The 27815-nt window shown below is 39.6% G+C and overlaps 2 protein-coding genes across 9 annotated transcripts; both read right to left on the bottom strand.

Moving 5' to 3' along the window:
* Positions 1 to 36: 36 nt before the first annotated feature.
* Positions 37 to 24299, bottom strand: LOC104638138 (SERTA domain-containing protein 2-like). 8 transcript variants are annotated; one of them, XM_075753413.1, is made up of 7 exons: positions 24227 to 24299; positions 21959 to 22028; positions 20062 to 20206; positions 19581 to 19826; positions 18544 to 18664; positions 11428 to 11546; positions 37 to 3672 (listed from the first exon to the last, which is right to left on the bottom strand). In XM_075753413.1, exon 7 carries the CDS (start codon positions 3666 to 3668, stop codon positions 2817 to 2819), a length of 852 nt encoding a protein of 283 aa, XP_075609528.1. In that variant the 5' UTR covers positions 3669 to 3672; positions 11428 to 11546; positions 18544 to 18664; positions 19581 to 19826; positions 20062 to 20206; positions 21959 to 22028; positions 24227 to 24299; the 3' UTR covers positions 37 to 2816. The 8 variants fall into 8 exon arrangements, with proteins under 8 accessions (XP_075609528.1, XP_075609526.1, XP_075609527.1 ...); XM_075753411.1 differs by having other exon boundaries at positions 19581 to 20206; XM_075753412.1 differs by having other exon boundaries at positions 19581 to 22028.
* Positions 23505 to 27368, bottom strand: CDCA4 (cell division cycle associated 4). Its single transcript, XM_075753408.1, is given in 4 exon segments — positions 23505 to 24299; positions 24436 to 24551; positions 24554 to 24713; positions 26548 to 27368. Coding segments are annotated over 4 exon segments (1071 nt in total). The 5' UTR covers positions 26587 to 27368; the 3' UTR covers positions 23505 to 23543.
* Between the last annotated feature and the right edge of the window lie 447 nt (positions 27369 to 27815).

The following is a 27815-nucleotide window of genomic DNA, read 5'->3' as shown; positions in this document are numbered from 1 at the left end:
GTTTTGAAACGGTCAAATACTGAAGGCTTCAAAATATAAATGGTTAAACTGCAAAACTGTGGCTTTTATTTCCAAACATACAATAAATAGGTCCACCACAACTAGCCTCTAACATCATTTTACATGGAAGGATTTTAAAATTAGTTTGTGCATATTTAAAAATTAAACTTCCCTTTGCACATAATTCCATACATAACTGAACTGCATTGCACTGTGATGCAAGCAACCAATTAGAAACAGAGCTTTGAAGCAAGCACTTGAACAAAAAATTGCATTTTGAATTGTTGATAAAACATCTACCAACAATTTAATCTATTTCTGAAGTAAACAAAAATTTTTAGCATGTAAATGCTGAAAAGCAAGTTGTCTTATGTTTCTGTAGGGGCTGCAAGGTAAGTGGATTTATTGTTTGCTATTTGCTACATGATATGATTTTCATACCAAAATATCTTTACTGCATAGTAACATTCCATATTTTCAAATGCAAAAAGAAATTAGATGCAGTCTTTTTATTTTATCCCTCATCGCTGAATTTAAAGACATTTTTAACCACAACTCTGCTTCATCACAGTGCAGAAGGCCCTTAATATTTCAAGGATTTATTCAGTCATATCTTTAATACAAAAGTAGAGGCTGAGGAAAAGCCAGAGTAGTCTATACACAATGCACAATCTGTGTACATTCTGAAGCTGTACCTCTTCAAGAACTATTTATACACTCTTCAAACAAATCCCTTTATCCAGCAATTCAAAATACTTTAGATCAGAAGTTTTATATTAGAATCAATACATTATATGCATATAAATACATTTATACCCTTCGGTTGCTAAACAACCCAGATGGCTGCAAGGATGTGACCTGAACTGGTTCTCCATTGGTTTGGGATACCAAATTGTATTGGCAGCTGTTAACCACAATAGTCACAGTAAGAAATGGGAGATCTTTGCACAAGGTAGGTGTGCCACAGCATCAGTTAAGACTAGAAATACCAGGTGACACCCTGGCCCCTTCAATAGGGCCAGGATTTCAACTTCTGTGAGATGCAACACACAGGCAACATTTTTTAACTCTGCTGATGCCCCATTCATAAAAAATAGAACAACAACAACAAAAAAAATCCCAAAAACCCAACAAACCAAAGCAAAGCTTTTACAACTGCAAATTTTCTTACAAGACAGGTGCTGCAGCTTTCAAGAACAGAGTAAAAGTTTTATAATTAAAAAATTAAAAAAAAAAAACACAACCAAAAACTAATGTGCAAGTGTGTAATTCAGAAGACGATAGCAAGGATCCATACAGACCTCAGTTCAAGCTGAAACACAATATCCAAACTGTCTTATAGAAAAATAGTTCTCACTGCAAATCTCATCTTCAGTTAATGAGTGCGCTTGTATATACTTATATACACACCTGCCGCACACACGCACCCCTCCTTCCCAGTACAATCTGCAGCACCAGCAGCAGCTGCCCCCAAAGCTTCCAAAGCCCAGGCAGCCCCAGCCCTGGTGCTACATCCCAGCGGTCGGACCCCTGAGCTCTCACAGACACAGCTGCACGATGGTTCTTAGTCACCGGTGCTGACTCACCACATATCAATGAGTGTTTCAGGAGTATTCAGAGCAGTAAGCACTGGTGTAGTAAGAAGTGTTCTCAACTTTGTTTCTTAAAGGATACAGAAATGTTGACTCTCTTGAGTATCCTCCAAAGGTGCTAGAAGTTTTGACTTTGAAGCGTTTCTTTCCACAATGCCAGGTATATAAATGTGTATCTTTTTAAATAATATTGCACATAAAAATAATCTTAAACTTTGTAGTGAAAGCAGGATTGAAGGACACTGTTTTTCAAAACAGATTAAAAAGCTACCTGTACATAGTAAGTTTTAATTTAAAGAACGCCAAGATTATTCAAAATCTAAGCACATAATACTGACAGAAAAGTGTTAAATTGCACAATCTACATATAAATTACATTTGTAAATACTTAAAAGTTTTTAAACATTGAATACCCTTGATTTCACAAATCAGCTAGGTCACTGTCAAAGGATCAGCTTAATGAGTTAGAAGTACTTTCCCCCAGAAAAAATAGAAACAAAGAGATCTGCAGTCTTAGACGAAGCACTGGAAAGAGTTAAAGCGTTTCAGCTCAGAGGTAGTGCTAAACACATCCAACTAGAAGTCCATTATATTTGAACTATGATGAAATAACGTAGTAAAATGTAGAAAGACTATAAAATTTACAAAAATAAATAGTTCTGAATGCTTTAGAAAACGCAAGAGGCTTTGCTGACAAGTGTCTTGATCTGCTTTTCTGACCAAAAGAAAGCAAAGCACATCTCATTTTTAAAATATACCCATCTCTAGTAATGCGTCTGCAATCCATGCAATCCAACTATGCAACTTGACATATGCCAGCTTGGCATAGACTCTGATATTAAAAATAAAGTGGAGGCTTTGAAAAAGATCATCTCATATGAAATTTGTTTTGCATGTAAATTCTTCTGACAAATTAAAAATTGCACATAAAAAAGTTTATTGAAAGAGGCATGAGGGGTGATAAGGGTATGTGACTATTGTTCCACATACACCTTGGAAGGAAAAAGATGATTGCACAGTTCTGATAAATAAATATTTTTTTTTTTTTTTTTAAAACTTGCCACTTTTTTGGTTTGTAAGTTTTGGGATTATTTAGAAAATCCCACTATGGACAAATTATATTTAGTTTGTGTTTTAAAGAATTCTTTACAACTTTTCCAGTGGCTTTTATCCTGAAACCAAACGAAAGTGGCAGTTAAAAAGTATCTTTGGGTAAAACAAGTATCAGGATCCAACGAGAATCTCCATGATGTGGTCCAACTCACTCAGATCTGTTCTACATATCTGAATGTTGCTTGCTGAAGAAGAATTACAAGACGGAAAGGTTTTCAATGGTTCTTCTGTAGCAAGAGATGGTGGTCTGGGCGGCATTAATGGAGGGCAACAAAAGTCCGAATCATACATTGAAGTGTCAATATCTTCAAAAATGTCATCTATTGCCAAATCCTTCAAGTAACTAGTTGAATTTGAAATCTCAAAGGAACCAAACACACATTCAGCTCCCTTCAAATCCTGTCTATCATCTTCTAGTTTTAGACCAGTATTTTCTGGAAACTTTGGCTGGTCATCTCCAGTAGGAACCAGACAAGTAGGTGGGCTTATATCTTCTACAAAGTCTAAATCCTTCAGAATAGATGAAATAGCAGATGACATATCATCATCTGAAACTATCAGCAGGCTATTTTCAATTGGGTCTTCTACAGACCGTAAGTCACAACAGTTAGACTCTTGCTGACTAATACCTGAAGGCAACTGAAGAGAAATCCCAGATGACTCCATCCCTGCGTAGCTCTGAGTACTAGGAGTAATGCCAGGGCAGACATTAATTGGCTGCTGATTACTCTCTTGTCTCATTTCCTCTTGAATTTGCCGTACTGTGTTGGCTATGAGGACAGAGCGGTGCAAGTTCGGTTCCACCAGCATTTTGTATGTCTGTAACTTGGTGAGGCACATATTAAGCACCAACTGCCTCTTAAGCGGATATGGCAGATTTCGACTGGAATCAAAGGCACTCGAGAGACCAGCCATGTTCTCCTCATAGTCACTCAGCTTGCGTTTTAGACCTCTCCCCAACATGAACCTGAAAGAGAGAAATTATGAATTAACCTTGGGCAAGACAATCACTGCTTCTGCAAGATCTCAACAGACACTTTTAAAAAGTCTGAGGCATACGACGTATCGGTTAACTTAAACTCTAATGCCATAGAACACTGAAAGACACAATAAAATCCTCAACAAGACACTGCTTTCATAAGATACACTTTCCAGCTCTATTGTTTCACAACAATTTATTTTTTTTAAACAGAAAACATGAAAAATATAGTAACTGTTTTTTTAAAAATGTCTAAGTTTTGGTTTTAAGGTTTACTTTTAACTCTACTATGAGAATGTGAATAATTTAAAAACTTTAATAGGTGAGCTTTTTAGCCTCTTACCCATTTAAATTATGTAGCATACAAAAATTCATTAATGAGAAATATCTGAATGTCCACTTGAAATAAAATAGATGCTTATCTTAATGATTAAAATAGCTATACAGAATATTTCAATGTTTTCATTTTAACATTTGTTACTAGCTCCAGTAGGTAAGATTTTAAAGCTAGTTTCAACACTCATTTTGATCTCATTAAGGCATTTTTCATGTCTTGCTCAGTGTCTCCAAGAACTCTACAGAACTCATTTCTCTCCCTCCTCTTTGGTGACTGAAAGTTGTTTTACTACAGTTGAACCACCCAGCTAGACCAAGAACAGGGCCTCCCATGGGATCCTTATATCCATTCCATAGCTTAGCAGTTTAGCTAAACAGTGGGAGGAAATTTGGCTGGGCCACAGAACTCACAGGATGATGATCAGTGCTCGTGGCTGCTGGCTCACAGCTTGCGACTGACTTAACACTAGGGCATCCAGCAGGAGGCTATCAAATGGCATTTTAAAAGTGACCAATTTTGGTGAATAACTAAAAGAAATAGAACTTAGTTGCTTTCAGTCTGCTTTGTGTGCTTTTGCATTGAAGTACGGTAGGTCTAGAACACTGTGGTACAAAAAGCGTATGCATGCACACCTAAAATACACGTGATCCAAACAAATACGTGCTTGGATACTTTGCAATTACCATTCAAAATACAAAGTGTTTTATTAGGGACAACAAGCACTATGCAATCACTTGTATGAACACAGAAAAGGAGTATACCATGCACAGGAAACACTGGTAGAATCTTGATTACCCACATCTCAATGTGCACATGGAATACAGACACCTCACTCCCAAACAATTAAAAAAAATTAAGCAATCATAAATTAGACACCCAGTGGCAGATTAAGGGCAGATCCTTCATACACAATGATCCAGAACCTGCATGCTGCACAGGGCCTCTCAACCTCCTTTTCATGTGAGCACTGGACACTGCCAGCAATAGCTCAGCTGATTGCCGCAGCTGCCAGCTGCTAGCCTGTTGCTAGACTTTTGGGGACAAGGAGACGGCAGCAGGATAAAGCCTCTTCTACTTTTGGGATTTCTCCAGATTTGCAGGAAGCACTGCAGGGCTCCATGGCTACATCCATCTGCCTAGACAAGGCTGTTGGAGAACTCAGCTCCTCTGGAGGAACAGAAAGTGAGCAAGCAGTGCATACTTCTCAGTCAAACACACAGGAAAAACACAGTTGGTAAAGGAGTTTTAAATTTAAGACTTCTTGATCATACCCACTTTTTCTTTTAGGGACATAGCTGGATGAAATCAAATTTATCACAAGAATGCATTTTTACATAACAGGTAGTAGTCTGGCCTATAGTTCAGTTTACTAACACATTCACTATCAAAAAAACCAACCAAGAAAACCTTTTAATTACTTGTAATTTAACAGTGCTAGATTTTTTTTTTTACTTTGGAAGTCTATGTTTTAGTCCAAAGTTTTCTGCTAAAGTGCCACAGCACCAGCCAAGTCTCTTTAAAAAATAGTGCAAGGTGTTTGGATGTGGTATCCCTATTTACCTAGGTGATCTTCCCACACTTTCCACTCCCCCATTCCAGCACCCCATTCTGAACAAACAGAACCAGACAGTACTGAGCACTCAACTACAAACAAAATCAGCAGAAACCTGGATACAAAGGTCAGGCATCAAATATAATAATAAAAAGTATTTTGAGGGGGTGTGTCTGTCTGTTGTCAGGCATCCTCAGTCAAACTATCAACAACACTGTCAGCAACCAATAATTTCAGATAGAATCTATGGAAAAAAATCACAATTATGTAGGATTTCCAGTAAAACTGTTGCTAAATATACCAACTCATAACATCATGAAGACAATTAGTATCTGCAAATCATAGAAAACTTGTAATCAAATTAACTCTCCATTTTATGTCGCATTTCAATGTTGTATATTACCTAAGGCATTACCCCATACCATTACTACAAAGAATAAAAGTATACATCAAAGTGGCTATTTCTTCACTAAGCACCATCCTTCCCATATGCTGCACACCAGTTTGTTTTCCTTTTTTTCTCCCTACTAATTAAAGCAGACCAAAATTCACACTCACAAGGGAACTAAATTAAGACCATACAGGGAACAGTAATTCTGACATTTTATACATTCAGAATGCTTGGTTTTGACAATTTACTGCTTTTAATATATTTTAAAATATATACTTACACTTTGTTAGACACACAGGAAATACTAGACTTATCTACTTGAATTATATAAATAATGCTAATTTCTAGCATCTCAAAAATGGGGTAGTATTTAAATTCTGTAAGCATGCTTAAAGAGCAAGCAAACTACCATATGAGAGTATATATAGTATCACAAAAAAAAAACTTAAAATGAAATGTTTAACTTCTAAATTCATACAGTAGTCTAATTAGACTAAATATTTCATGCTCATATACACAGACACCCTCCTTTTCATTCCTCAAATTTCCGTCATAAAATTTGTCCCAGAGCATTCTAGAAATATGTAATAAATCTTGAGCACGACAGCACCACAAACTATAAAAATGAAGTGCAAGAAACATTACTTCCTTCAACTTCAAACATTTCTACTTAACAGCCTCCCCACTCTCTAGATGTCAAAGATTTTTTTTTATTTAAATACACAAACATTCTCCTATCTTATGTTTTACAAATTCTGCCTGTATAGTACGATTTTTGCCTAATTGCAAGGATCCGTAAAAGTTCAGAAGTTACATAAAAATCTGGAAAAGGCTAATGAAACCCAGAGTACCACTGGTACAGTGGATTTAAAAATTACTAGTGTCATGGTTGCTACAGGAGACATTACATTTCAGTTCTTGTCAAACACACTCAGCTGCTGACCTACAAAAGATACAAAGCCCCTTTGTTACCAGCTAATCTACATTTTATCAGGCCTTTTGCTTTACTTTCTAGCGTAAGAATTTCTGACAGGGTCATATCCTTAACAAACTACTCCCTTTTTTCTAAATAACTTGTCCTTTTGTAGCACTGCATATTAGCACACACGTCCCAACCCCGAATTTCACAAACCAGTCAAATGCTCTCTTTGTAAGAGATATAAGATAATATAAGATGTTGATCACATTATTTAGTTATGCAGTGCACCCCAACTTCAATATTTGGTACTAAGGAAAACAAACAGAAGTCCACACAAAAATCCACGCTACTATGCCCAGACAACCCCATATTACTGGGTGACTGCTGAGCAGTTGTCAGTTCAAAGAAGCGCATGTTGGGCATACTAAACCACGAAGAATGTCTAGAAACTGCACTCTCTTTACTCCAGACTAATTCCAGGAACCTATTCAGATCTCAAAAAACTGGATCAAGTAACAAGATTTTGGAACATGCCAATCTGATAAGTCTGTAATTTATAAGTAAATAAACTGAACAAAAATTAAAGTTTATGCCAACTTCAAATGTGAGGTCTATACGCAGCTGTTCAATAATTAAAGAGGCAAGCTGTAAATCACCCTTTTCTTGAACTTCAAGAAAAAGTTCAACAACAAATTTTTTTTTTTTTTTAGTCCAGATGCTCTATTTTAGAATCTTTTGTCATGAAAAAAAACCAAGAACAATGAGGAATCTCAATTTTTTCCTAGCATTTTCTCATCTTCTCTCATTATAGTAATGCAAACTGAGCCACAGGCCATTCACGGCAGAATGCTTTTTTAATTAAAATTATTTTGCAGATATAGAGAAAAGGAAGCAAACTGAACTCAAATGTTTAGGAGCGCCAAACTCTCCATTCATGCCACTGAAGTACAAAGGAGTCTGTACGTAGAAATTCTGCCCCTGACGGCATGTTCCTCAGTTCCTTCCAGTTCCATGGAGGACATTTCACAGAAACTCCTCCCTGCTAAGATGGGAAGAAGCATCCATGCACTGTAATCCTACACCGTACCAGAGTCTGAAAAAAAACTTGAAGGGAAGAGGCACATCCCTGGCTGGCAAATCCATGCAGGCCTGGTCAGAGCATGCAGCTACTCAGAAGAAACATTCCAGGCTACCAAGAAAAATTCACATTGCGATGTGTTGTGGACAATACAGGACTCGTGCCACCATTTCAGAGGAAAAACACAGCTCCATCTGTCACAGGGTCTAATAGTGCAGTGCAGCTGCCACTGACACATGGTTAGGAAGTACAGCTGGAAATGGTCACAAAGAAGAATGCAGCATGTGAAAATCCTCAATTACTTCTATCTGGGCAAACTACTTCTTAATTTCCTCTTCCTCACCTTCCAAAAAAGGTTTTAAGAGCCAGTTAAACAATGTTCAGAACTCAGAACCACACAGAGCTTTAATTTTCAGTAGAAAAAAGCTTAAAAAAACCCATGAGCACATAAAACACGACTGCCACAGTTAGTATTGTCTGATCACAAACTTTTCATGCACTATAGTCAACCACACAAGAGTTATTCATTTACCATTAAAGAATATGTTTAAATAGCAAGATTATCAATAAAGTATTTGGCCTGCACTACGCAGGTCAAAATCATTTCATGGTTAGTGGTCACTTCTGGCTTTTCTTTTTAGGATACTGTTAAATTCAGACTTGTTTGCTGCTTTTCACACAGCCACAGTGTTGCATTTTTCAGCCTAAGACTGTCTCAAAGTGATAAATTTTTCTTATACAACAGAAAAATCAGATTTGAATAGGTGTAAGCACCTCATGAGTGAAAGCTGCCTGTCTAGTTTTCAGTAGTGCAACTTAAGTATTATAATAAAAATTAGAGACTCCTTGTTACTGTAATTTGGGTAATTCCCTTTCAAAGTCTCCTTTAGCTTGTAACTGTAAAAAGCATCTAACAGTAAAACCAGACAGAAGTCTCTCTGGATTGTAAACTTGTGTTAGTGACTGGCCAAAGCCGACTGATAACCTGATCTTCTGCTCTCCTCTCTCTTACATGGACACGTTTCACAAGCAGGAAGTGCAAAGGAAGACAAATATGCCTACAGTTATGGTTATTTCTCAGAATTATTTGATGTATACCACATACTATTTTTAAAGATAACCTTTCCCCTACCCAACTTACATTTTAGCTTAGGCAACATAACTCCATTAATAGTTTTAATTAAGTAGTGAACTAGCTCTTGCCTAGTGTTCCATGTATAAGCAGCTGCACAAGAAAAAGGTAAGGCTGAAGGTACGGTTAACAGACACAGCATAAATCCTTTCCTCCCATCCGGACTTAACACTGATCACTTAAACATGACTTACGTAACACAGTAAGCTGTCAGACTACACAGAACAGTGTATCTGATCTGGTATCCTCAGCAAGTGTTGGAGATCCCCATAACATCACATCTTGGCTGTTAGCAAAAATTAAGATGAAGTGAGGGAAAGGAGGATTAAACACCTTAGAAAACACCAAAGAAAGTAACTTGGATGTAAAGACCCTTTAAAATACACAGAAAAGTATTTAAGTCCATTGCCTCCCCACTCCCCCCCAGCCCTACCCCAGTTTAGCCAAGATGAGTAACTGCTGGAGAAGGCACAAGCGGCTGAAAGTCTGCATATGGGGAGGAGTACAGTCCTACCACCTTACTCCCAAACCTAAACTCCTATGTGGCAACCTTTTTACAGCAGTTAGAAATGACCAGAAAATAGCTGCTCAAAGAAGAGAGAATTAACGTCACCTTTTTGGTCACCAGATCCTGACCTATAACACACCTAAGTCTGTTACCACTAAAGCGACTGGAATGCAGAACCAAGATATGCTACTGTTCAGACTTTTAAAAAAAAAATCCAAACCCAGAACAAACACACCCCCAAAAACCAAACCCCAAAACCACACAGAAAAAAACCCCATCTATTGATATGCCTAACATCCTTTCCCACATTTTGAAAATAAGAGTAGGCTGAATAGTATTCATTAAGTAGAGGAAAGGAATGAGAGGAAGACTGAGTCTAGCACAGAATTAGTCTGAAATCATAACCTTCCCGCTGTCATTCCACTATTTGTGGAAGTAGAGAATAAATATGTATCATACACTAGTATTTCAGGAGCCGAAATGACATTTACAAGGCACTTGGAAGTAAGTTTTACCTCGATTTCAAAGTTAGTTTGAACACAACCCCCCCCCCCAATCTGTTTATGTTATATCTAATGGAATCTGGAAAAATCCTGCATTTAAAGGCTATCTTTCCAAGTTCCTTACATTTTATTTCATAAAGCACTGGTAAGAGCTTTGCTTTACAAACTACCGCAGCTAAGTTTCAGAGCACATTTCATTCTGGATAAGAAATTCCTCTCTTAGGATGTGTACCTTCCACAAGCTAAAACAAATGGATCTGGGCTGTTTACAACAGTAAATGAACCATATTCTCAGCAGCTGACATCTATCACTAGAGGCTAATATAGAAAGCTGCTGAGGCAATACCAGTGTCAAGTAGAGAAAAACTTCCAACCTTAAAAAAAACCAAACCAAACTACTGTCACTCTTCTCCTTCCTCTCCACACTTGTGTATTTAGTTCCACATTTATTAATAAAGCTCACAGGTGTATATTTTTAATAAGAGTGTGTGTAGCAGCTTTTTTTTCAGGAATTTTGGGTGGATTTTTTTTTTTTTTTTTAGCAAAAAAAGGGCCTAGAATCATTTAAACTAAGGTTCAATAGTAGTTAGCAAAAGCTAACACATGATCAAGAGTTACTAAATCTAGAAACTCCCATAGTAAAACTGTAATTAAATGAGAACAAAGGAATCCAAACAAGAACCAAACCACCACAGTTCCACCAAAATATCTCACTGGACAGACAAATTATCATTAGAACTGCAAATGTGATGACATACCTCTTCACAGCTTGTTCTAATCAACTGAACAGCTCTCAATCCATTTTCTTTACAGTATCTATTTACTTCAAATACAGAGATACCAGATATATTCACCTGCATAACACTGACATGTATTTTAGTGTTAGTGATCTAAAAGATCCATTAATAACAGAAGTTGCAGCTTATTAACTATATCAAATCAGCATGCCCATGGTTTAACAGTAAAAGCAACCAAGAAAAAAAAAAAGCACTCTCTTTTCCTCATAGAGGACCATGCATTTACTCTAGCTCTCTGTATGGGATATTTAGGTAAGTAATTTTCAATAACCAAATCAGAAATCACTTTAAATTTTCTCTAACAGAGTAGCACACACTAACTTTGGATACTTCAGTATCCAAAGTGCCTTCTCCTCACAAGACAAGACTGTAACACTCAATTTCAGCAGCTGAACAGTGGACCTCACTATAAGATTGAGGCCTTATTTAACAAATTTCAAAAAAAATGTAATCTTACGGCAGTATTAATTCTTTGTTACATTACAGTACTTCCTTTGTTATAGAGGAAAAAAGTATAAGTAGTTACCCTTAGAAAACAGAAAGGAGCGCAGGCAGGAAGATTCCAAATTTTGCATAAAGTGTGCTCATCCAAGAGTGTTGAACTATTCAAGAGGCCAAGCCATCCACCAACGTAAGATGATGTGACTTAAGGGGAAAAACAAAACAAAAACAAACAAGAGAATATTTCATTACTATAAGAATTATTTTTTTAACCAGAAGTATGAAGCACAAAGTTAAATACAACTTTTTAAACAGTCTGTGCTAAATGCTGTTAAAAGTTAAACTGAATAAGAAAAACCGATGTTCATGAATACACTGAAATAAGAGGACCCACTAGTTTCACCTAGAAGACATTAAACATGGAAATTATCTTCTATAAGTTAATACTACAGAATAGAACACTGACCCTCTAAGTGTAAGGCTTTAGGATAAGAACTTGCATTGATACTTCTTCAAGTTACTGAACACCAATTTAATCATCTCAGAAATCGTGTAACAGGAGAGACAATACCATGAACTGTAAAGAAGTACATTTCAGAATTATCCCCTAACATTTACAGGCTGGAAAATATTTTTACAGGCTGGGTTAGTTTATTAAATTCCCTGATTTCCCTCATTTTCAGCATACACAAAACCAATATGAGATGATAGCTGGCAGGATGTCCTATGATTGCACATAATATTCAGTGTAGCATCATTTTCATCAAAACCCTGATAAAGCAACATCTGCAATTTGGCTACAGACCACATGGATTAAATCATGGATTAGATCAAGGCACTGGAAACTCTGGGAAATGTGAAAAGGCTGAAGTGACAGAAAACTATGGACTGGGCTAGGAGATGTGGAAGGAATTGCATGATCCATGCTCTTGAGGTCTCAACTCCACCTGAAGAATTAAAGTTTTTTTAATTCCAAGGATTAAAGCCCTTATACAGCCTACCAACTGGACTGTATTTAACAGGTATGTACGTATATTGTACACACACAAACACATGCAGACACCTGCTCCCCAGCTACAGTAAACCAATTACTTCACAAAACTGCCACAAGAGCGAGGATCAGTACTTATCCAGATAACTACAGTCCTTTGTGATGAAGGATCAAGAGTTCATATGGTATTTTACAAATCTTAAAAATAATACATAGTGAAAGGCAGTCTTACATTTAGACAGATGAACAAGTAAATGAATATAGTTCATTTTACATAGCAACTCATAGCCTGATGCTAGAAAAGGACTCCTCCATTTACAGAATCTCAGAATCATAAAGATGCAGCAAAATGCCTGTGACCGAAGAACACCACATCTAATCCACAGCAATAAATACATTAATATCTCCCTCCTCCTTCTAGAAGCTGACTTCTTTCCTATCTTAAGGAGATCCATGCTATTTGTAAATTAAAAACAAATAGATGAATGAAGACTCATAACCTATTTGCTTGGAAACAGCAGGACTTCAGAAGGTCACTACTGAGGTTTATTAAAGTGTACTTCTCAGGTCACAGGGGAGGTGTACATTCACTGAATCCTTAAAAAAGCTAACAAGCATACTGAAATGTTGAAGTTCTAGATTTCAGCACTTCAGTTAAAAAAAGTTAAAAGCATTTGATAAAAAATTGATACTGTTAATTGTATTTTAGAAGTTCAAGCTTTTGCTAAAAGGAGCTGATGTCCAAGAAATTATCAAATTTAATTCCTTTAATATGTACTTTAAAGGACTCCTGCAAAATTAACTGTTGAGGTTATGATTTTTCCCATATATAATGTCACACTGGGACAAGTGTCAGGAAGAAGTACAGAGGTAAGGTCACTAGGTTTAGTTTTTACAGTCTGTTAAAAAAATACAGAAGACACACAGTAGCTGTAAATCACTAAGAATTATATGTGCAGATTATTTTTTTTTTCGTTTTCTTTCACTGCTGTCCCTCATAGTTTCCTAGTACCTGTTTATGGGTCACTTTAGAAAACTGAGATTATAGGCATTAAAATTTCAGCGTTCATGGTATTTTCCATATTGCAGTTAACTGCCTGAACTAAAGAATCTCAGCTGAATGAAAAACAAAGTAGAAAACTACTGTACAGAGCTCCTACCTATGTTTTTGGAAACGAACCGTTCCACCATAGTTTGAAAAATTCCAGGCCTATCTAGGGCAGAAAGTACTAACTGCATCTATTAGGGAGATGAATTTACAATATGCGTGAAGAGGCCAGGCTTGTGCTTCTCCGGCCTTACCCACCTACTTGTAGTTCAGACTAACATACACGTTTATTGCGACAAACAAAACCTGCTATTAAAAACGTAACTGCAGCGAATACAGAAGTCGTAACTCTCAAGAGGCAGCGATCACGAGTGCCAGAATCAAAAGCTGCGATTCAGGGAAAGCCTCTTTCCTGCCACCCTCCCTGCAGCCACTCCTGCGAGTGCACAAGTACTAATAAAACCCAAGGGAGCCTGCCACCATTTGGCCTTTGTGGAAGGAGACTAGTTGGTACTTCCTGCAGGCGGCCGCCCGCGCCTCCCCCCGCAGCAGTGGGCAGCAGTAACCAGAGACAACCTTGGGCTTCCCGAGCTGCGAAAAGTTACACTCCTCCCCCTTCCTCCTCCCCAGCTTACCAGAGACCCCGGCCAAGCTAATTATAACTGCGCTAACAACTTCCACCGCAGTCCCCGCTCCTGGCGCCCCGGTCACCGGCCTCTCCAGCCCCGGCTGCGCTTCCACACACCCTTCTCCCCCCCCCGCCCCGCACCCAACCGTAACTCCTCCGGGCATGTCGTGCCCGCACTCCCCCCTCCCCACCTGTCTCCGCCAGCCCGTCCCCGCGCTCCCGCCGGCCCCCGCCCTCCGTGCCCGGCCCACCCCTCACCACCCCACCCCCCCCCCCCCCCCCGGCAGGACCCCCTGTTCCTTCAGGAGGGTTCCGACTGCCCTCACCTCGGCCGGCCGCCGTGCCCAACCGTCCCTCTGCGTCCGTTACTGCCCCCCCCACCCCCGCCGGGTCGTCTACCCTGCCTCCAGGCTCGCCAGCCCCACGCCCGCGCAGGGTGGGGGCTACCCTCCCGGTCCCTACCCCCCTCACGGCACCTCCCGCAGAGCCGCCGCCCGGCCCGGCCCGACACGACCCTGCCCGGCGCCCCACCTGGGAGCGGAGGAAGTCCCCCGTTCCTTCGCAGCCTGCCGTGCCGTCCCTAGCCAGCCGGCCAGGCTCCCTTCGGCGGGGCTGGGACTCCGACCGGGAGGAGGCGGAGGCGAGCGCCACCCCCGCCGGGCCCCGGCAGACCTCCGCTCCGCCCTTCCCTCCGCCCGCGGCACCCACAGCAGCGGCGGGGGGGGGGGGGGGGGGGGGGGGCGCTGCGTGCACCGCACCCGCCAGCTGGCTGCCTTCTCATTGGCCAGCGGCCCTTTCAACCTGCCCAGCAACCATTTTCTGACTGGCCGGCGAGCCGGGAGGGTTGGACTCCGACTGGCCCCGAGGCATCGTCCAATGAGAAAGCCTGAAGTGCTAAGGTGGGCGGGGCCGCGCGCCGGCCTCACCCAATCGGAAGACGGGCGCCGCCGAGTCCCCCGTCCCCCGGCGCGGCGCTCCGGGAGGCGGCCCCACCCGCGCAGCGCGGGTGCCGCTGACGAGAGCGGCGGGGGGGGGAGGAGGGGAGGGAGAGGAGCGCGCGGGCAGGCACGGGTCGGCACGCGGCAGGGCCGCACGCGCCGCCGCCCGCGGGCAGGGCAGGGCAGGGCAGGGCAGGGCGCGGTGCGGCCCCGCCCGCGGCGCCAGGCCCCGGGGCCGGCGGGGACCGCGGTGGCGGCGGGCGGCGTCCCCCGGGCGGGCAGGGGCGGCTGCCCCACGTTGGGGCTCGAAAGTATCCGCCGGGCCACCGGCAAGCCCAGGCCAGCCCTGCACACCCCTCCGCCCCCACACTTTTTTTTTTTTGGTTTAAACTCTCAGTCTCTGACCGAAATTGCCAAATTTAAGTACGAGGACGCGGCCGGGCCTCCATAAAGCAGCACTCTTCCAACTCCCGTTTCCAGGGCAGTTGGGAAACAAGGCACATACATCTCAACCAGCGATAAAGCTACATCAAACATTGCACAATTCTTCCATAAATACTCACTTGATTTTTTTTTTCTTTAAAGATGAGGTGGGTTTGGCCATGCTCAAACCTCTTATATTTGCTTTCCACGGGCATTTGCGTAATCAAGTTATATTGGCGCAAGAGTTTGTGCAAACCAGGTTTCAAAATCTGACATTCAGGTATTTTTAAAGATTGATTTTGAGCCTTTGTCGACCCCCGCCATGAGGTACCTGATGAATCCCCGAAAAGCGGCTCAGCTCTCGGAGCTGGGTTTAGATCAATCCCTTGGACAGTAAAACCAAACAAAAATGAAGCACACTTGCACAGACAGGTTTTTCCCATACAAATGTGAGCAGAGACGGAATTCATGCAGGGATTGTACATTGGCCTGATAAATACTTACAGAAACACTTGCAGTCACCTGGTGGAGATAAACTACAACTTTGATGAAAGATCAGTTGCTTTTTGCGATTGTTCAGCTCAAGAAAACCGATAGTTTTATGAAACCCCTCGGATCAAACAGGTTTTAACCCTCACGTCTCCCACGGGGGCAGGATGACGAAGGAAGGGGCAATGGGCGGAGGGACACCCGAAGGCAGGATCCACGGCTGGAGGCGAGGGGACCATCTCCAGGCCACCCCTCTCCTCCCGCCACCCCTTTCTGGGCCACAGCTGTGCTCTGACCTGGCTGCCGGGGGTCACAGAGCACAGAAGGGGAGCCAGCGCTGCCGCAAGAAGCATTAATGAATCCTTTTTGACACGCTGCCGGGGCTGTGCCGGAGAGGAGCACGCCTCCCCGCATGGCTGGGGGTGACACCCCTACCCCCACAGCCCATCTGTTCCACCATGCAGAAGCAGGGGTCCGGTGGCAGGGTTAAGGGGGAGGAGCAGACCAAATGCCCCCCATTCCCCTTCCTTTCCCTTCCCACCACACACTGTGGCTTAAGCGGAAGAGTAACTCCAAGATGTTCAGGATTCTTCTGCTCAAGTCAGCCAGGGACAACCAGGAGTACTGCACCAGGACCGACCCCTGCCATATGCTAGGGATTATCTCCAGGGAATAGAGGATAGGCTACAAAGGTACCTGGTGTACAGGGGACGTAGCTGGAATGATTATGTCTAATGCAGCACATAAAGGGGCAATTTAACCCACACCACTGCCACAATGTTTTAATAACTTCAGTGAAAACTAGGTTTTCTAGACTTGACTCCAGCTGGCAAAAACTACAGGGTAAAGCACATTTCACTCTGTTCAGCAGACACCAACGCTGGTCACTTCGCTTTCCCCACCTTTGCTTAAGGTATTACCCTAACATGGTCGGCTCTCTTGTAATCAATTTCTGTTTGGTTTAATAGAAAAGGGCGTGCATGCCTTCTACAGCAGGTGTTTCTAGAACCATCAGTTCTGCTTCACACGTGCTCTGACAAGATCTGTGGAAAAAAGTTAACACGAGGTTGTTTAAATACACACACCAGAACTTTCGATTTATGGCCTAATGTTTAGAGAAGTTAATAGAAATTACACAAAGTACACACTATCTGCAAAGGGTTTTGTCACTTTTTCACTCATGTCAAGTGTCAACACCAGGATTCGTACAAGAGAACTGGAACCCAGTTCAGCTGAGTGGTGTCTGTGTGACCTGAAACTCAAATCTGAAGCTCTGTTTGTCTCACAGGCTTTCTTGAGAATTCAGAGATCTGAGCTTGCATATAAGGTCTTCCTTGATAGAAACCTTCTTTAAAAGGCCCTTACTTTCTCAAATGAAGTCATGTTCTAGGACTCTTTAATGTTCTCCCATTTTGCCCTAAACCAAACTCAAGAGAAACAAAAAAAGACTTAACAATGATTTTTTTTTTTTTATGATTAAAAAAACATGGTCTTTCAGTATGACTATACTCACCACAGCAGGCCAGGATACCACTCTCATGAGCAACGTTTTGCTTTTGCAGCAAATTTCACATGAACCAGAAAAAATCCTAACCCCGAACTCAATCAGGGTCTCTATGTAACTCATCTGAAGGGACTACTGGAGGTCTGCTACTTCTACTTACCTTCATTCTAGGCACCTATTGAAAAACCACAGTTCTAGGGACACAGGAACTAATGAAGGCTGGTTTCCTATGGATTTATGCCTGTGATTAATTACCTCTGTGTCTTAAGGTACAAGCTCTAATTGAAACTGGTCTCACATCTGGAAACTTATAAATGTCTTTCTCTTATCTTAATTACCGGCTATCCGTACAGAACGCAGTTTTCTTCTGCGTTCCTCTCTTTCACCTGCACACTAAAACAAGTAAATTCTAAAAATGTGACACAGACTGAGAGATCTGCCAGATTTTGTTGAAATTAAGTAGCTATTCTGAAGCTGAAAAACAGAACGATCATATATGCCATACTTCCATAGGAAAGGGAGAAAGGACAGTGCCTACTGCATCCAGCTTTGGTTTGTTTTACCACCTCTTTTTGGTGGTAAAGCCTCTGTGAACTACAAACTAATCCTACGCTTACTCAAGTTAAAAAAAAAAAGCACCATGACTCAAGATGGTAATTTTTTTTAAAAAAACCCCACATTATTGAATATTTGTCAGAGTACTAAATAAGCTGTTACTCTATTTTGTCAAAAGAATCACAATTTACAAGAAAAAGCACTTTCTCCCTGTACCTTTCAAGCAAAGCAGAGACACAAAAGCAAACGACGTTACTGGGCTTCAATTAAAACAAATAACCATGCAAAAATTTTATCTTAAACTTCAGTCAGCTCACCAGACAAAAAAACCCCAACACCCAGTACTTTCCATATCGAGCCTTTCTCTCAGTAATGATCTCACATGCAGAAAAGTGAATTTGTTACAAGTACTGGTTTTCTCCTCTATTAAACTCTTTTGGCTTTTGTTTTGTTTTTAAGCAACATAACCTGCTTTTCCTTAAGAAATCTTGTTTTGGAAGCTTACACAACACAAAGTTGAAGTTACAGACAAATTTTGGAGATCAAGAAAGTGTAATGTAACTGGCACATGAAAAACACAATACACTGTTCCTTTATTGTAACGCTTTACTATTGCAGTACTTACTTGCCACTTCCCACATGCTCCTAGGGGACTTCCAAATACAGAAGACATGTGAATACAATTTCTTTTTAATTCTGTTTTTGCAAGAAGTCATGTAATCACCTGTATCTTCAATTATTCTTCCCTAAAAAGATGACAGTTGAAATTACTGAATGTTTTCCCTACAATGGAAAGTTGCCTCTAGCTTTATATTTTCCTGTTGACATGTTGGTTGTGCATCAAGTTTTACCACGATAATTCTTCAGGTCATAAAACACTCATTTTGGGGGAATCTCGGTTAAGCAAAGGAGTAATTGTTTTTTTAAAAAGCTACCATACAAACTTATGAAAATCATGTCAGATAATGAAATTTTAGTATTTTTCACTGGCTTTTAAAAAAAGTCAAGTCACTACAGACATCTGAAGTAAATCTCTTTCCTGACAACTTGAATTATTCAGGGGGATTTCATCTCTTTGTGGAACTTCTTTGAAAAAATAGGAAAATTTATCTTAACTGTCAACTTTGCAAGAGACACCAAAAGGAGTTTAGACAATCCTTGTGAAAGCTTATAGCTGAACGAGCCAAATTGACAAAAATACCTATTTTCCTAAGATGTATTTTTCATTTCTTTGGAACTTGGGGGTTTTGTACTTTTAATATTAGTCAGAGAGTGTGAAATCACACTCATTTGAGAGTTGATGAGCAATCAAAATTTGTCATGATCAGTCATGGGTTTTTTGCATAAGGGACTATAATCCTAGGCCTGAGACATAAACATACTTTCACTTTGAACAAAAGTCACTTTTGAAAGCACTTTTATTTGCCTTATCCTAGATGTCAGCAAATAAATGGATATTTTTTCATCCTAGCTTTTGAGAGAGTGCTTAGTTGTATGAGAATATGGAATAAATTACAAAACTGTAAAGCAGTCATACACTCAAATCAATATTGTGAGGCACAAGACATCCATAATGGTCTGATAATTACAATATAAAACTATACTATCAGTCAATTTACAATAATGCTTTTTAAAATGCCTCCTAAAGCAGTCCAGACATACCTGAGACTTCAAAACCACTCTAAGGACATCTTTGAAAACAGGCAATTCCTGGTGAGCGTGAAGACCCACGTGCGAATCCCTGACCTGCTCAAGGCTGAAACCCCTCACTGCCGTGCCTCTGAGGTGGTCTGGAAAAGTGATTTTCCTCCAGAGAAACAATTCCCTCTTCGTTTACCAGACTGGTCCTTTAGGCAAATATGGCTACGTTCATAGAGACAGGCAACATCTTTTGCTAACCTCACAGAGCTGCGGAAGAGACAGGGGATTAAAAGTAAAAACACCAAACACCAAGCAAACAGGGAAGCAAAAAGCAGGCAAGCTTTCACATGCGCAAGCCATCATTAACACAGCCTGGATCCTCACACTTCTTGCCTTTGCTGAATGCCTGAGCCACACAACCTCCATGTGTTCGGGATTTTCTGGCAAGGGAGAAGAAGAAATAAAACCACCAACATGGAAGAGGACAGATATTCAAGGTTACCTGAGAAGGAGGCAGATTTGATGTTAGCTATTTGCTTGAAAGTACTTTCTTTTGTGCAAGCGTACAGCTGGGTTATTTCATTCTGACCAGCAGCCTTGTTTCAGAAACAGCGGTGATTGCTGTGCGAGTTTCACGGCTCTTTTCCCTAGGAGCACATAAAAGAAAAAATGCTGCTAAAAGTGGTGGCAAAGACTTACAGAAGCCTTTCCTAATTTAACAGAGATTATTTCCCATTTATATGTAGAAATTAAGAAAATCACCATCAGCAAGTATCAGCATCTCTTGCCATTTGTAGTAACAGTTCACAAAGTAATTTAAAATTCACTGTCTTACAGGCACCCTATCATCTCTGCTGTCTCTTAGTATCTAAGAAGAATACATACAGGGGAAATAGACTGTATTAATCTTTAAATGATGCACATTTAACTAAAACCTCTTTGGACTAGCAAAGAAATGACAATGCGACTCAAAAATAAAGCTTTTTTTAAAAAAACAAAAACAAACAGGAGTGAAACTACTGAGAACAAGCAGCAGAATTAGACTGAGACAAACCAATAAAGCAGTAGGGAAACAAGCTGATTTTACACTGACTGGTCCTTGCAAAGTCAGACCAGTTCCAGGAACGCATCAGTTCTGTACAGCGACTGTAAGTTTCAGCAATACAAATTCCTGCTGAAGACCTGAGCCAAGACATCAGGCGTGTAAAAGCACGTAAGATTTGGCATAAGTTTTAAGAATGTAATAAACCAGGATATATATTTCTATTTAAATGCTGAACTACATAAATGCATACTTACCTAATACCTTTCCTGTTAAGCCAAATATTCTCTACAAATTGCTCTAACTAGGCATAGCTACCTCAGTAAAGGAACGCACCCACATGCCTGGGACAGTAAGATATATACACACACATGCATTTGACATACACAGTTTCAGAGTTATGAAGAAATTACACTAATTCCTACCTGTACGATGGAGACTGGTGCACACTAAGGAGGTGGGAGAGAGCATCTTTTAAAATATCTTAACGTGCAATTGCTCATTTAATGAAAATGGAGGGCAAGGGGAGGCAGAGGGGAACACCCGCAGTTGTTTTGAACCACAGTTCATAGCAGTTTTGGGGAACTTTCCCAGAGGGACAGAAGATATTCAGTTACTCGACTCTATGCTAACATTCCCTTTACAAAACTTTGAAAACACCTGACTTTCTGCTTTACCCTAAGGCATCTGCTCTCTGATTCAGTGGACCTATTCACACACAGAAAAGCAACAAGAAAAATTCCCTGCAGATTTATAATTTTGAAGGATGAATCTCTGATACTGCAACAAACATTGCCAAATAAAACTGACTGTTATGTCACTGGGAGATATGACAGTTCGCATCAATATTTGTATCTTCCTGAAGCAGGATATACTACTGCAACACTCTTCAGTTATGAGTGATCTCTCTATTAAGACATGTAGTATTGGCTTGTTTCTTTGGTCCAGTTGTATTATATGGACTAAACTTGCAAGTATCTATATGGTATTTCATAATTTAATACAAAGTTATTAATCAAGCTTTGAGGAAGCAATGTTTAACAATTGAAGTAACTATGGATTATCTTATGTCCAAGTTTAATACAAAAACCATTTTCAGATTCACGGAAGACTCACACCAACTGCGTGGTTTCATGTGACTGAGTTAACACATATTTGACTATCAAGTTTGAAAAATTTAGCAAAGCAGTATCATTTTTCCACAAACCAGATGCTTCTAAAGCACTCAAACTCATAAGCTCAGTGGTCTCCTTTTGTGGAGGTGACACTGGAGTGTCCTTAACACCCTCTGCCCCCACCCTACCCTTTTTAGGGGTTTGATAATCTGAAGAGGATAGTGCATAGTAGCTAAGGTCACCTGTGGGAAGGCAGAGTCCATCAGACACAGACACGTACTTTCCGTCTTCAGCGACTTGCTTGGTTCAAGTCTACAGAACACAACCGAGTTACTGTTGGATGCCTTCCGCTGGCAGAACCACTGCTAACACATTCCAGAAACCAGTCACTCTTTTCCCCCTTCTCTACTTCCCTGCTAGTCCGGAGCTCTTCCTCAGTACCAGCTTGTGAAGGTAAACATTTGTCATTTTACAACAAAATCATACACTGTACTTGATCTACCCCGTTCCCACCTAAAACGTCTCATAGGAACAGACTTAATTATGCATACTCTAAAATGAATGTGAGTACTTGAAGAAAAGAACACCACCCCATGTTGTATTATCTTTTGTTGTTAAAAAAAAGCCAAGAGGAAATCCTTGGTAAGAGTGGAGCATATTAATTATGACAAGACATCATGACATACCAGTTGAGATTTAAAGGCCGCTAATAACACTTTTTGTAGTAATTAGTGCAAGATAGTTATCTCATATAAACAAATATTTGATGGTAGACTTCAGTGATAAACAATTCACTTGATGACATTTACATATAAATACACATAAATAAAAACCTACATAATTTAGGTTTGTAGTTAACAAAAAATATGGTCTGAAATGAATTAAATGTAATTGTATCTAGCTGGATCAAAGCTCTTCCTCTAATGATACTCAAGTACACGGGGATATGAAAAGCATAATTGTACAATTCTCAATTTAGTAAAGTACTACTCTATAAAACAGAATCATGAAAACAGCTCTTACATTTTAATGTAAAGTATAAAATAGTATATTTACATTTACATACACTTTACTGAACTACATTGGGTAGTTCACAGTAAAAAAACATCCCTTTTTGAAAATCTTTCAAAAAAATACATCAACTGCAGATATGATCAAAAGTTACTAAGTTAGCAGCTGACATAACATCTGTAGTAAAAATATACTTTAGGAAAATACCTGGAAAAATCTAAACACCAATAAACACTTTAAAACTATTTTTGAAGTAAAAATTGTAGCAAAAACCAGAATAAGCTAGCTAGGATAACAGGAACTATTGCAAACTGCTCTTTAAGAGCCATGTAGCAACTTAGAACAGAAGCAGCAGGTACAGTAGGAATTACGTGGTGTAACAAAGTGGAAACCAGAGTAAAATAGGGAACCAGCTATCCAACTTCTCTCTATGTTTATTACCATTTTTACTGGGAGAAGTATAAGAAAACAATGAGAGACTCCCTCTCATTGAGCATGTCCTCCATCAAAGCCTAAAACAAATTGGTAAAAGGAACCCAATTTTAAGAGCCTTGGACCCCAAACTTAAACATTTACCGTATGTACTTACAGTTCAATGGACAATAAATTGGATTATTACACTACAAGTTGCAGGTTAACTTTAAGAGTTAACACTATTTTGCAATATGAAGTGCTTTTTTAATATATATATCTATATAATATATAGATATTTGTAAAATATACGTGCAGATTTGATAGAACAAACTGTGGAAATAGCTTTCTTGAGTCTTTCCCCCCCCCCCCCCCAACAGATCTTTATCTCCTACACAAGGAGTCTCATGATTCAACAAGGATTTCCACAATATGATCAAGCTCATTAAGATCAGATTTACAATTAGAGTTAGAAGTTGTAGTTGTTGGAGAAGAAAACGTTTCAAGCCCATCACAGTGTCCCATTTTTGTGTTGCTCATCATGCCTGTTAACATAGTATCAAGATCATAGTAGGAATTGTCAACTTCTGAAAAGAGATCTTCAACAGAATTAGGACTTTTATTCTCCAGTGTCTCAAATATTTGATCTAATGATTTTTGAAAGTTTCCTTTATTTTCTTGTGGATTCTCCATTTCCCACACATCGCTCTGCAGGCTTCTCTGAGCTTGCACTGAAGAGGCTGTTGACATAGTTTCTGAACTATCTTGTGCCTGGTCACCCTCAAAGTCTTTACCGAAAGTACCATAGCCTGGAACATGCTTTCCCTCAGCTTGTTCCCTAGATGAACGACAGAGGATATCTGTTGAAACAAGACGATCCAGGGATGCCTGCCCTGTACTCTGTGTATTTATCATCTGCCAAGTCCCATCTTGAGTCATTTCCTCTTGGATCTGCCGTACTGTGTTGGCTATAAGTACCGAACGACAAAGGTTAGGTTCAACCAGCATGTGACACAGCTGAAGTTTAACCAAGGACATATCTAAAAGTGACTGCCGCTGAAGATTATATGAAGGAATAGCCTTAATACCAGCCAGAGTTCCTTCAATATCTTCTTCGCCATCAAAACATTTTCTCTTTAATCCTCGCACAAACATTGTGTCCTGTTAAAAAAAAAAAAAATCTTGTATAACAAACAGCTCAAGAAGGAGGTGAAAAAAAAGACTAAAAAAACAAAACAGAAAGCTTTAATCTTAAACAGCAAATTCTTTTAAGATAGAAACATCAGAATTGTCATACCAGGTTATAGAATGGCCAGTGTGGTACAACAGAGGTCAGGAACATATGGACTGGGTCCCAAAGACGGCACTCGGGAACCAGGGGTGAGCAGGTCCACAAGTCATGGCATCGTAGAGAGGCATGCGCTCCCAGCTCCTGGCTCCCATTAAGCTCCACACTTGATGGAAGTCAGGAGCCGCTGCTTCGCACAGAAGCAAACATCTCAACGGCTGTATTTCACCTATTGGAGAGGCAGTTTCTCCTCGCTCCTCCTGAGTTTCTACTGGCATGCTTAACCTCTAATTTTGGAAATAAAAATACAACCTGGCACACCATCTTTAAAAGATTTGACCCCTCCAGAACATCAACATGCCTAACAGAGTAACATGAAAAAAATACCATGGGCAGCATACTTGAAAAGGTTAGCTTATTTTGGCTACAGAGAGAGTAAGATCTAGATTTGTTCCATATAACTTGAGACATTCAACTGGGGTGCCTAAAGCAATCCTTCCAGTTCCCTTACTCAGGTCAGTAACCGAACTGTGTAATTCCAATAAGGATAGGCACAGTCATCCTGTGTATGGGCTTCTGTACCTCTTTCCCAGTTGACTATAAGAAAGCAAAATTCTTGTATTCCTAGTTTAGGTTCACCAGCTAAAAATAAGTGGGGTACATGCAGGCTTCTCATTATTTATATAAAAAAAAAAATCACTTGCTGAATTTTTCAAAGCTTGACTTTCAAGCACTAGCTTCCAGATCTTCTTCTGAATTGCACTAATTTTGACAACAGTGCCCCATGCAAATATTGCAGCTGATCTCTTGAAATACAAATTAATTTTTTTTTAATGCACTAGATGTCACTTTTAGTCTTATAAAAATTAGGCTGCAAATGAAAGCTAGTACCTGATCTTTACATTTATGAACCTTTGTTATGTCCCCTTTAAGACTTCTGAATTCCTGTTTGCCCAATATTTGAGGATTTTTTTTTAATATAGTGACCCAAACAAAACAAAATTTTTCAACTAAAAGCTGATAAAACCAAAATACTTTTGCAGTGCCCTTTTCCATTTCCCTTGGTAAGCCCTAGCCTCTGCCTTGCTTTCTGGTTGCTATGGTATGTTCCACATACTTCCAGAGAGCTTTCTCTCAGCTTTCTCAGAGTCAATAAAAATCCAAAGTGCAACAACATTGTTCCTTTCAAAATATATTACATACTTATCTACTCTGAAAACCTGGGGATAGCACAGTGGCTAGACAAACATTTGGTCTAACTCTGTACAATACTTCTAACATTGCTGTTCATGGTATTCATGAAATAACCTTTTTTTTGGATTCGCCAACTCTTAAAGATTTTTCCACTGAAGGTACAAAGCTCTTTAGAAATCATAATATGCAGAGGCTACAATACAGAATATATAAACTTGGACATACTGTCATTTTCATAGACTTCTTAAAAGCTATCCATGAATTACCAATATATTAAATGCTTTGAAAGTTTCTTTTAAAGTTTTCTCCTGTAACCTAACATATTTGTGTTATTCCTGTTAAATAAAACCCAAGTTTTTGCTTGATAGTGCCTTTTCCAGATTTTTAGATATTTTTACAACTTCCTATTGGAGGATATCCCATTAAATTTTTCTACAAAGTTTTATGTACAGTAATTTCTAAACACACACACCCCTCCCATGTAAAACTTGACCTTTAGAGACATCTTTTGAGACTACTAATCAACCATGGATGATTATGTCATCAAACACTAACCACTCTGTGCAGAGTTTGAAGCTTCTTTTATTTCAACTTATATTATTGTGAAGAATAATTAAAACTTCGATTGAATGTTAACCTGGTTTTCATACAGCTACTATTCTAAGGCACACCAACAGAAGAACATAACACAACAGAAAACTTGAAAACCTCAATACATCATACACATTTGGGTTTGTAGAAGCAGAGGAAAAAAATATTTAAAGATTCTTAAAGGTAAACCTTTCACAGCATTCACTGGATTTTTTTTTTTTCTGTAACACTTCTAATTAATATCTCATCATAAAAACCAGTTCTTTGTTACCCTGTTCCTGAGACTGGACAAAATACTAGATTACAGTTTCATTTAAGCAGCAAAAAATTACATACCAGTAATTGTGTTTGGTGTAGTCCTTCCTCTTCTCCCATGCTACTGAGCAAGAGTCCATACAGTAGAAGTTAGAGCAGCACCTACCAAGTACCGGGAAGCAAGATGTCAGCCAAGTACAGGAGATGCAGAACAAAATAGTTTCCCATTTCAGAAACTTACACACCTCTATATTCTGTCAATTGCTTCAGTATCTCTATCCTCACAACACTCCTACAAATTTGAATAGTACTATTAAACCCAATTTACAGCTAGAGCACAAAGGTGATTTGCCCAACAATATATGCAAAATCTGTGGCAGAAGGAAACTGCCAGTTTAAGTCCAAGTCCTAGGCTATTACCCTGACCTTTGGACCAGCCTCTCCCTTATCCCTACGCCTTTGCCATTTAAAGAGCAAACAAAATCTTTAGCGATCATCTGAAAATTTAAACACGCACAAAAGCATACTGAAAGCAAGTCTTCATTACTTTTATCACAAAACTCTACGGTTTTCACCTTTGTTGTATAAAAACCACGTATCTCTGTAGCATCTAGAGAAAAAGGGCAAGCATGTACAAAGATAAAACTGAAACATAACAAAACCAGGGAGAATTTTCCTTTACCAGCACAGAAACTTTATGACTAAGATTTACTTTGCAAGATGACAATAATGAAAGTAATGACAGTAATCAAATTGTTTCAGTTATAAAGGCTGAGTTTTTAACACACATTTAAGGCAAAATAAGATTTGATATACCAAATACAACTACCAAACACATGCAACAATTCCTTTAATTACTGAAACCTAAAAAATGTTCCATTTCAATAGGCTACAAAAACTTATACGATAATATACAAAAATAATTCAGATACTGAACTGTCTTGCACTGTCTAAAAAAGTATCTGCCACTGAAGTACATATCTAGAAAAGAAACAAGTAAAGAAGATGCATAAGAACATCTATTTTTGTTTTCTATTGTGGCTGGTAACAAAATTTCCAAGAGTGCTTGCTTTCAAAATTGGGGGGAGGAGATGGCTGACAAAGGACTTGGGAGGCTGGACACACACAGAGAAAACATGTTTTTCTCAAGAAGCTGCATACTTGTTAAAATACCACAACAAAAAACCCACCTTAAACACTCTCAAGCCAAAGTCTTTTGACTCAATCCCAAAATATTCAGACTAAAATGCTGTTATGTCACAGAAACTGTCTGTCAACCAACTCAGTCTCATTCTCTTTTACAGACTGAGCTCACAGCAACATTCAAGACAGGGTCATGAGGCGGATGA

Source organism: Balearica regulorum, chromosome 5 (genome assembly GCF_011004875.1).
Source record: "Balearica regulorum gibbericeps isolate bBalReg1 chromosome 5, bBalReg1.pri, whole genome shotgun sequence".
In the NCBI taxonomy this organism is placed as follows: Eukaryota; Metazoa; Chordata; class Aves; order Gruiformes; family Gruidae; genus Balearica; species Balearica regulorum.
Note: the sequence above shows the minus strand (reverse complement) of the source record. Positions and strands in the feature narration are given on the sequence as shown.